At 39.6% G+C, this 10,916-nt stretch overlaps 1 protein-coding gene across 1 annotated transcript in view; it reads left to right on the top strand.

Annotated features, from left to right (window-relative positions):
* ADAMTSL3 (ADAMTS-like 3) overlaps positions 1-10,916 on the top strand; it is a 313,622-nt gene that overhangs the window by 265,977 nt on the left and 36,729 nt on the right. Inside the window, exons 19-20 of the mRNA XM_006885199.1 lie at positions 4,640-4,822; positions 10,352-10,468. Of these exons, the coding sequence (XP_006885261.1) occupies positions 4,640-4,822; positions 10,352-10,468 (300 nt within the window). The remainder of the gene's footprint in view (positions 1-4,639; positions 4,823-10,351; positions 10,469-10,916) is intronic.

The raw sequence follows: 10,916 nt of genomic DNA, 5'->3' as shown, positions 1-10,916 counted from the left end.
AATGGGAAGGAAGAAAACCCTTGGCAAAATGACAGGATTAGGTATTATTTTCATGACAAGATTACAGAAAAAGAAATACATATTAAAGTGGACTGTGGACTCAGGGAGGGGGGAAATGTGTAACAATGAAGGATTTTTTTCTTTTCTTCAAAGAGAAAAACTAACTGGGGAGTGGTGGGCAGGGAGGAAAATGTGCAACAATGAATGAATGGGGGAAAATAAATGGAAAGAATATGCTGTAAACAAAGTATGTTGCATTTAAAAACCATTAATAAAACGATTTAATTTAAAAAAATTTAAATGGCACAGTGTAGCAATTGAGTCAAGTTTGTTGGAAATGGTGAGTTTGACTCAGGATAGGGTAAGATTCAGAGCCATTATTCATATGGTCCCCGTGAGTCATCAATGACTCAACAACACATAAACAACAACAATAATCCAAAGGATTGTAGTAGTCTTTCGTGTCTATCAGCAAGTATTTCAAGTCCTCTTCATTTTCAATAAGCAGAGTTGTTAGTGAGTCTTCTTCCAATCCTGATAAGCCTTCTTTTTCCATATAGTTTAAAATCTTGGATTATTTTATATCATCCCAGTTGAATAAGTATGGTGAAATGATACAACCCTGACACAGTTCTTTTCTGATTTCAACCATAAAATGTCCCTTTGTTTTGTTCAAATGACTGGTTCTTGGTCTATGTACAGGTTCTACATGAGCACAATTAAGTGTTCTTGGATTCTCATTTTCCCCCAAGTCATCTTTGTTACAAGTATATTTGTTACAATCCACAGAGGCCTTTCCATAATCAATAAAATGTAGGTAAGCATCTTTCTAGTATTTTCTGGTATACCTGGGTATTTTACTGTTTTCTGCTTTTTTAGTCTTTAAGTAAGAATTATTTAGTGGAGAATTATTTAGTTCTTCATTAATAAATAACCATTATTATTCTTTACCCAGTGTTTTTATGTTGTTGGGGCTAATGAACTGAGTGAAAGACCTTCTGGAACTATTTTCACTCTTCTCACAATATTTAAGGGGACTTAATTTAAACTTGTACAATCTTTCTTTAAATTAACATTCATTGAAAATAATAACCTGTATTTATGATCTTTTATTTTCTCTTCTACCATAGTTTAAGCATTCTCGTTCTTTTGATGTTTGAAAGAAAACGTTGCTAGGGGCAGCCAAAGAGTCATATTGATTTATCTGTGGGATATAATAATATTTTCTTCTTGTAGATGCCTTCCATGTTTTCTTTCATGCCTTCAGAAATATTCATCTAGTGCCTTCACCGTGCCAGGAATGACAGGCTCCTGGTCTACTGGAGAGAGTCGAGATTAATGCACTGATAATGCTATGAAGGAGTGCTGGTCCTTGAAGACACATAATATATCTGGGTTGGATAAATATATAAAAGAGTGGTTAAGTGAATGAAAGGATAAATATCATGTGCATCTCAGAGCTGAAAGGGATCTCAACAGATAATTTCATATAATCCCTCAACTTCACTTTTGACATTTCTGAGCAAAATGGCCTGAGATGTTCAGGAAGCTGCAATTTCAATTCTGGGGTCTTTGGGCCGAAAATAAAGATGTTTGACCTACCCTTTCTAACATTACCATTTGAAAAATACCAAAGTACATGAAAGAGATGCCAAGTATGAACTGCTAGGGGCCACAAGGATTTTCTGCTCATCAGAGATCCGAATCAGTCAGAACTTTAAGGCGATGCTACTGCCACAGCAAAAATTGAACTTATACTCAGTAAATGCATAAAGAACAGCAGTCACTGGGGGGGGGAACAAACAAACAAAACAAACATGTTTTCAGAACGAATCTGTGCTGTGCCCCAAAATAAAATGTAGAAAAGCAAAATTAAAGCAGAAAAATGAGAACAACAATAAAAACCCCACCACAGACAAAACTCCAAACAAACCCAATGCCTGCTGCTGTCCAGTTTACAGAAACAGACTGTCACACCTTCCTTCTTCAGAGTTGTGAGGAGGTTCCAACTACCAGCCTCTTAGCTAACAGTGAGAGGGGGGTTTTTGGTTTTGTTTTTTAATTGGTTTGCTTACAAAGTTTGTATATATTGTGTTTCATACTATTCTTTCATATTGTGTTTCCGACAATCATTCTTATGCACCGTTTTATAAAATTAATCACCATTGGACCTTGCCCATCATTACCCTGTCTTTTTGCCCAGATCCTTCCCCTTTCCTTATCCCCCTCCCTCCACCCACCGAACTGTGTAACCCTGTGGTTTCACCCTACCCATCCTCACCCCTCTTCTCTCACCCTTTCCCCACCTTGAGTTCCCATATGTGCTATACTAGTTATTCTTCTATTTTTACAGTAATGGTCTTATGCAGTATTTGTTCTTATGAGACTGTGTTAGTTCACTCAGCATAAAGCTCACCAGCCTCTCCCAAGTTACGTAATATTTTTTCAAAATCATTGCTCCTGAGTGCTGCATAGTAGTCCATTGTGTGAATGTACCACAGTTTCTCAATCCATTTAGTTGTGGCTGGACATTTGGGTTGTTTTCCATGTTCTTGCAATGGTGAATAATGCTGCTGCGAACATTGATGTACAAATCTCTGTGTCTCAGTTCTAATTTCCTTGCGGTATATTACTAGTAGTGAAATAGCTAGGTCGTACAGTTGAATTTTAGTCACTGTATTAACAGGATTCCTCAAGCAGCCAAGAGAGAGGCAGGAATAAAAATATCATTCTTGTCTGATGTCAACCAGTAGATTTTTTTTTTTACCCACAGTAACTGAATCTTAGTCATCTAGTGATACTATAACAGAACTATTACAAATAAATTACTTTAACAAACAAAAATTTGTTCTTACTGAGCTTCATGTTGTTGTAATGTGTTGTTGAATTGGGATTGACTTATACCTGACCACACAGTGGATTTTCAGAGCATGTAAATATCACAGGAGAAGATTCTCCATCTTTCTCACACAGAGCAGCTGGTGGATTCCAACTGCCTGCCTCTGGATTAGCAGCGCAACTCCTTACCACTAAGCCACCAGAACTCCCTATGCAATTGTTGTTGTTCTATGCTGTCAAATTGAAACCAATTAATAACTGAACCTCCAGCAGTTTTCTGAGGCTGTAAATCACATGGGAATATATTGCCCATCTTTCTTTCTCCTCTGGAGGACCAGCTAGTGGATTCTATCCCTTGCCTGTGGGTTGACAGCATACTCCTTACACAGTCTGTCGCTGTTGTTGTGTGCCATAAAGTCGGAACAGACCCATAACTGATTGACCCTCCAGCAGGTTTTCAGAGGTAGTTAATCTCACAGGAAAACATTGTCATGCCTTTCTCCTGCGGAGCACCTGGTTGATTTGAACCGTGTGCCATCAAGATCACAGCATAGCTTCTTACCACTAGGCCACCAGAGGAGGCTGGAAGTGTGAATTAAGGATGAATTAAAGCAACTGCAGGGGAAAGATTTCTTTCACGGTTGAATCTGATGTAAGGTCCTTGTTGTTTTAGAGATAAATACTTGGCCTCATACGTTTTGGGCATATTATCTTTTCCCAAAGTACTACTACACAATACATATTACCCTGAAGATTTCATATTATTTCTGAAGAAAGAACATTTAATTGCATATGCACAATGAACAGCTTAAAGTGTCATACTACATATCTTTGTTTTCCAAAGATTTCTGTGTGGTAACCTACCCTGGACAATTTCTTTATCTCCTTCCATGCTGAGTACCCAGCCTCACATGCTTTTCCATCCATTCTGTCATCAACGACACTATTTCTCTCCCAAATTTAATATAGAGCAATCTTGGTCCATGATCCCTATTCCATAATGTGGAAACATAAACCCACCAGGTTCTCAGGAAAACACAGCCCTTTGCTTTAACAGGATCCCAACCTATCCCAGAAGAGCTGTAGAGACAGAAACAGCCATTTTCCCTAATTTTGTGAGAAACATATTTGCTGAGTTGTGGTCCTAGAGAATAGAACCTATCATAGACTGCCAAGAGAACAAACAGGTTTGTCCTGAGCAGGGTGAAATAAGGTTGCTCCATGGAAGCTAGGTTTTTGAAGCTCCAGCTCACATACTTTAGGCATGTTGCCAGGAGGGACCAGTCCTTGGAGAAGGACATCATGCTCAGAAAGATGAATGGTCAGCACAGGAGAGGAAGAGCCTGGATGAGATGAATTGACTCAGTACCTGGGTAATGGGGGTAGGTGTGCCAGAGACAATGAGATTGACTCAGGAGAATACAGGGTTTAAAGTGATTGTGTATAGAGTTTCTATGAGTCATAAGCAATTCAACAGCACATAACAACAACAACCAGTTTATATTGTAGTATTTGGCTTAAAAATGCTTGGAATGAGGAAAGGTCAGCACAGGAGAGGAAGATCTTGGATGAGATGGATTGACTCAGTGACTGTGGCAATGGGGACAGTGTGTAAGAGATGGTGAAGTTGGCTATATATTGGGTAACATTCAGAGCTGTTGTTCATAGGATCACTATGAGTTGTGGTTGACTTGACAGCACTTAACAATAACAGTCAAAATACTAAATGGCTTTTGTCACATGGTTCTGTAGCCTAGTTCTTAAAGGCATTGCCTGTGTCATATTTGTTTTTGCTCCCAAGGTGTCCCTCAGCCCAATGTAACTTGGTTGAAGAGAGGAAGATCTCTGAATGACAATGTTCCCTTGCTTTTCAATGGATCCCTGTTGTTGCAGAATGTTTCCCTTGAAAGTGAAGGAACCTACGTCTGCACAGCCACCAATGCTCTTGGAAAGGCCATGGCAGCCTCCGTACTTCACTTGCTGGGTGAGTGGCAAGTTCCAGCTTCTTCTCAAGTCTTTCCTACAACATGTACAAAAGAGAGCACATTTTTCTTGTTTTGTGTGTTTACTTGTTTCATTCTGGAATCAGAAATTAATGTGCTGGTTTTAGATAATGGACCACTGCCACGTGCAAATATGCATTGATAATAATTCTAAATGCTAACACTTTCTTAGAATAATTCTGCTCTTTCTTAACTAAGAAGTTTGCACTTTCTCAATATTACTCTTCTGCAAAAAACCTACCCTGGGACATAAACTGCTCTGCCCATATTTTCAGATGCCTTTCGAAACATTTTTCCTCTGTTGTTGGTGTTAGGTGCCACTGAGTTGAGTATGACTCATAGTAGCCCTATGAGCAGTAGATCCAAACTGTCCTATCTTGTGCCATCCTCATCAGCATGAATCAGGATGACAGAAGAATTGATGCCTCTGAGCTGTGGTGTTAGAGAAGAGCACTGAACATCCCATGGGCAGCCAAAAGAACAAACAAATATGTCCTATAGAGGGTGCGGCCAGAGTTCTCTTTAGAGGCAAAGATGATGAGGCTTTGCCTTACATTCTGCGGGCATGTTGCTAAGGGAGAGCTATTCCTTGGAGAGGGACATGATGCTTAGAAAGGTAGAGGGTCAGTGAAGGAGAGGAAGACCCTCAACCAGATGGACATACTGCCACAATGGGCTTTAATGTGTCAGGAAGTATCAGAACGGCACAGGATAGAACAGGGTTCAGATCTGTTATTCATAGGATTGCTATGAGTCATACTCAACCCAAAAGCACCTAAAAACCTAGCATCATCTCTGACACACTTGAACCTTTTGTGTCAATTGATCTCATTGAGGATCTTCCTCTCTTTTGCTGACCCCCCACTTTTCTAAGCATGATCTTTTTCCAAAGACTAGCCCCTTCTAACAGTAGACCCACTGCATGTGATCTGATGCCTTACTATTCTTGTGTCTCTGGCTGAACTTCCTCCAAGACATATGGTTTTTGTCAGTCCATGGAATATTCAGTACTCTTCCTCAACACCACAACTCAACGGCACCAATTCTTCTTATGTCATCCTTAACTACATTTGTTTGACTCCTAACATTCGCATAGAGAAACTCAATCCATACACACAAACCATCATACATTTTCCCTCTTTGGAGTTTCTAGACGTACAGCTCTCCCATGGGAAGGAATAAGTCCTTCCCTGCCTGTCTTACCATTGTCTCAGTTCCTCCTGTATTGTAGAACCAATTGAATCACTTCTCACTACTAAATCCTTTGCTGATTTCCCTTGACTTCTCCTTTTCCTGGACTCACCCTATGGTACCTGAATAATTGCTGACACATATTACTCTGATTCTTCATTGGTTTCTACATTCTCACTTAAACTTTGGCCCCTTCGATGGTAGAAATTATGCCTGAAGTTTCCTTTGCAACACTGAGGAATAATAAATATAGTGCAAATAGCATAGTAAGTGCTCAATACGAAGCAATTTATTGAGTCTTAAAACACCTGCGTGTCAGGTCACTACTTGGAAAAGGTCATTACTATGTGTCTCCTGGTCCAGGATAGTAGGCTGGCTTTCCTTATCTGATTGGGATAATACCTATAACTCTTCAAACTCTTACCAAAGCATGGGCTTTAAGTTGCTGGAGTTTTAAGACTCAATAAGTGACATTTTCTTTGCTACCAGAAGAGCCAATGCAAAGTTAGTCACAGAAATCAATCAGACGGAGGTCAAAGGAGCATTTATTGCTCTGTGTTCCTAGCACTTACTAGGGTATTACAGAAGTGTTTCATGAGTTAATTAAACAGATTCATTAGCAGAATTGTTGTTGCCAGGTTCTGTCTACCAAGTTGACTATAAGTCATAGCAACCTCATGAACACCAGATTGAAAGCTTGAAAGTCCTGCATGGCATTAGAGAGTTCCCGACTGAATCAAAAGATCATCATAAACTTTATGTTTTCTTTCTTGACAGTTAGAGGAGCCCAGAGACATGCAAAGATTAGAAGTGCCAGGACAGGGAGATGGAATCATTGTCATACTCAGAGAGTCTTGATGGTCATTAATGCTTTTGCTTTTTATGTAGCACAGCTTTTCTGGTAATAGTTTTCAGTCCCATTATATAAATGAGCAAACCCAACGCTCATAGAAAGTTTGCACTTTCTGTTACTGTTGAATGTCATTGAGTCAGGCGTCTGGTCATTGCAACACCACGTGACCCTGCGTAGAGTTATATAGGGTATTATCTTTACAGGAGATGATCACCAAGGTCTTTCTCACACATAGCAGCTCCACGGTTTTGAACCACTAACCTTTCCATTAGGATCCTAGCATTTAACCATGAGTCACCAGGATTCCTAGACTAGTGCCCAAATATATAGTCTCATCTTTCAGTGTTCTACAAATGACCCCTCATGAGCTGGCTGTCAGTACTGATCAGAAAGGCACAGTCTATCACTCTTTCCACGTGACACTTTCCAATGTGTCTCTGTGATCTTGGAAGATCTCAGAACAGAAGTGCTTCAACAGAGTAGCTAGGCCAAAACTTGTTTGATTCTTGACTACTTCCCATGCCATCTGAGCATCCCTAGTCCTGTGTCTGACTTCTCTCCATCGCTACTTGTGAATCTTCATGGTATTCTCAGTTTTGCTCTGGATATCTCTCTCTTGCTTAAGAAGTTCCTTCAAATCAACACTTATACCTGATCTTCAACAATGGTACAAAATAATAACAGCCTCTTTAACAAATAGTGTTCAAAAATTGGGAAAACATCTGAAGAAAACTGAAGCAATACCTTCACCTCACACCATACACAAAAACCAGATCAAGGTGGATAAGGGACTTATGAGTAAAGCCAAAGACTATGAAGTTCATCAGAAGAAAAACTAGGAAAAATTCTGGTAGCCGTAATTTATGGCATGAATAGATTTCTAAACATAATAAAAAACCTCTGTGACAAGGAGATGAGAAAAGTGATGGATGAGGCCTTATGCACATCAAAAAACTTCCCCAATAGGACAAAAAGGAAGCCCACAGACTAGGAGAAGATATTTGACAATGGCATCTCTGATTAGGGACTTATATCTAAAATTCGTAGGCTACTCTTGCATCTCAACAAGAAAAAGGCAAACAACCCAATCACAGAATGGACAGATGATATAAACAGACACATCACCAAAGAAGAAAGTCACATGGTCAACAAAGAGATGGGGAAAAAATTGCTCAAAATTACTATTAGTTGTTGTCGTTGTTGTTGTTATGTGCCGTTGAGTCACTTGCAACTCATAGCGACCCTATGCACAAGAGCCCTAAATGCCGTTCTATCCTGTGCCAACCTCGCCGTCTCAAACACACTCATTTCCACCACTCCACTCAAAATCAGTCCATCTCATCGAGGTTCTTCCTCTCCTTCTCTGTCCCTCCACTCTCCCAAACAAGTTGTCCCTGTCCAAGGACCAGTCCCTCCTTGCAACATGCCCAAAGTATGTCAGACGAAGCTTCAGAATCCTTGACTCCAAGGAGCATTCTGGTTTCACCCGCTCCAGGACAAACCCATTTGTTGTTCTAGCAGTCTGTGGTATATTCAACACTCTTCTCCAGCACCACAGTTCAAAGGCATCAATTCTCTTTCTGTCATCCCTGTTCACTGCCCAACTCTCCAATGCACAGCACATAAATATCAGACCAATCTGCTTTTTCCAGCCTCTTTTTAATACTGGTTTATTTATAAAGTTTTAATACATTGTCCTTCAAACTGAATCTTTCCCATTTCCTTCACTACCTGCCTCCACCCATCAAATTGTGTGACCCTGTGATTAAGCGCCACCACTCATCCTCACCCCTCTGTTTCCAACCTCCCCACCTTGGATCCTCCTATTGATTCTACAATAATGGTCTTATATAATATTTTTTAGGGACGTAGTTAGTTCACTTATCATAATGCCCTCCAGTCCTTCTCAATTAGGTCATAATTTACAAATTCATTGCTCCTGCATGCTGTGTAGTATTCCATCCTGTGAATGTACCATAATTTCTCAATCCATTCAGTTCTAGCTGGACATTTGGGTTGTTTCCATGTTCTTGTGATGATGGTTGTTTCAATGTTCTTGTGATGATAAATAATATGAACACTGGTATACAAATCTTCATTTGTGCCTCAGTTCTCATTCTCTTGGGGTATATTCCAAGCAGTGGAATTGTTAGGTCATATGGAATTTCTGTGTTCAGCTTTTTAAGAAAGCACCAAACTGCCTTCTCGAGTGGTTGGATCCATATCTCTCACACCATACACAAAAATCAACTCAAGGTGGATCGGAGACCTGGGAGTAAAGTCCAAAACAAAGTTCATCAGAGACAAACTGGGATCAATCTCAGATGGCCTAGTCTATAGTAATAAGAGACTGCTAAATATAGCCAGAAATGCACAATCTGGAGAGGATAAAATTAATGAATGGGACCTTCTAAAGATTACATACCTGTGCACATCAAAAACATTTTCCAACAGATTGAAAAGAACAGCTAGTGACTGGGAAAAAAACATTTGGCAATACCATCTCAGACAAGGGTCTCATATTGAAAGTTTACGGAATCCTACATGGTCTCCACAAGAAAGGAGACTGATAACCCAATTACAAAATGGAGGAAAGACATGGAGAGAATTTTCACAGAGGAAGATATTCAGATGATCAACAGACATGTGAAGAAATGCTCCAAATGACTGGCAGTAAGGGAGATGCAAATCAAAACCACAGTGAGATACCATCTATCTCACTCCAGTAGCAGTGACAAAATTTAACAGGACAGCAAATAATAAATGTTGGAGAAGATGTGGTGAGATAGGAACTCTTATACACTGTTGGTGGTACAACAACTCTCCAGCCTCTTTTGACTGATGATTATATATATATATTTTTTTTTCTCTCATCTCATTATTGTTGTTTTTGGTGCCATCAGTTAGACTAGAACTCATAACAACCTTATGAATGACAAATCTGAACCTTGCCTTCTCCTGTACCAGCCTTGTGATTTCTGGTCCTGCTCAAGACCATTGTCGTAGTCACTGTGTGGATACATTTCACTGAGGGTCTTCCCTCTCTCACTAACTCCGTCCCTTCTTTAGCATGATAGCTCACTCCAAGGATGGTTTCTCCTGACAATTTACTCAAAGTAAGTGAGGTGAATTGCTCCGTAGTGTAATGGGTGACGAAACTTCATCTATCCCTCTCACTTATCCTATTAGACAGGCTCTAAACTCTGGAAACATAGAGAGATGCCATGTGTTATTACAGTCCATAACCCTTACTAACTTTCGTTAATATTCAACACTTCCGTTCCCACACAGACTTCCCCAACCTGTATGTGCCTGGCCATTCAAGACCAGAACGTTCTACTGGAAAGGTCTCATTTCCTAGTAGTAATTGCTTACAAAAAGACTAGCTAAACTGACAACAAGAATCAGATAATTTCTAATTGGTAATTTACTGTTGTTTCTTTCTTTTTTTTTTTTTCCACTTCAGAGAAAAGACGACCAGACAGTCAAGTTGTCTTTCGCAAGGGACATAAAAAACATGTTTTCCCAAAATCCAACACTAGACCAAACAGCAAGGATGCACCCAGAGATGTCTTACTTCAAGGTTTGGGATACTTGACTTTTTAGGGATTTGCTGTTTGTGAGGCATGTGTTAAAAAAAAAAAAAGAATTTAGCAAGAAGAAAAAAGTGTTTTATACTTTTCAATAAGTATTCCTAGTTATTGGGTCAGCTTTCCCCTTAATCTTTTGTGGCTCAACTTATTCCTTATTAATTGAAATATTTTTCAGAAAACTCTGCTTCTTAAAAATCCAAAGAGCTATAATACCCAATGTGCATCATTACTTGTGATAATGCACATAAGCCTTTTCAAAGCAATTGCTTACTTTATAAATATTTATAAAGCAAAGGATTTGCTTAGAATTGTGGAGTACTCCCTAACAGTCTATGTGTTTCCTACTGCCAAAGGGGCCCTTTAGAGTAGTGCGAGAAGATCTCCACCCTGAAACCCACAGCATCCCTTTTCAGCAGGAAGTAGCTAAGAGAATACGCC

This window comes from Elephantulus edwardii, unplaced genomic scaffold (assembly GCF_000299155.1).
Source record: "Elephantulus edwardii isolate Elephantulus edwardi_28Jun2011 unplaced genomic scaffold, EleEdw1.0 scaffold00041, whole genome shotgun sequence".
Taxonomy (NCBI): Eukaryota; Metazoa; Chordata; class Mammalia; order Macroscelidea; family Macroscelididae; genus Elephantulus; species Elephantulus edwardii.
The sequence above is the reverse complement of the archived record's forward strand: the minus strand, read 5'-3'. Positions and strand labels throughout refer to the sequence as shown.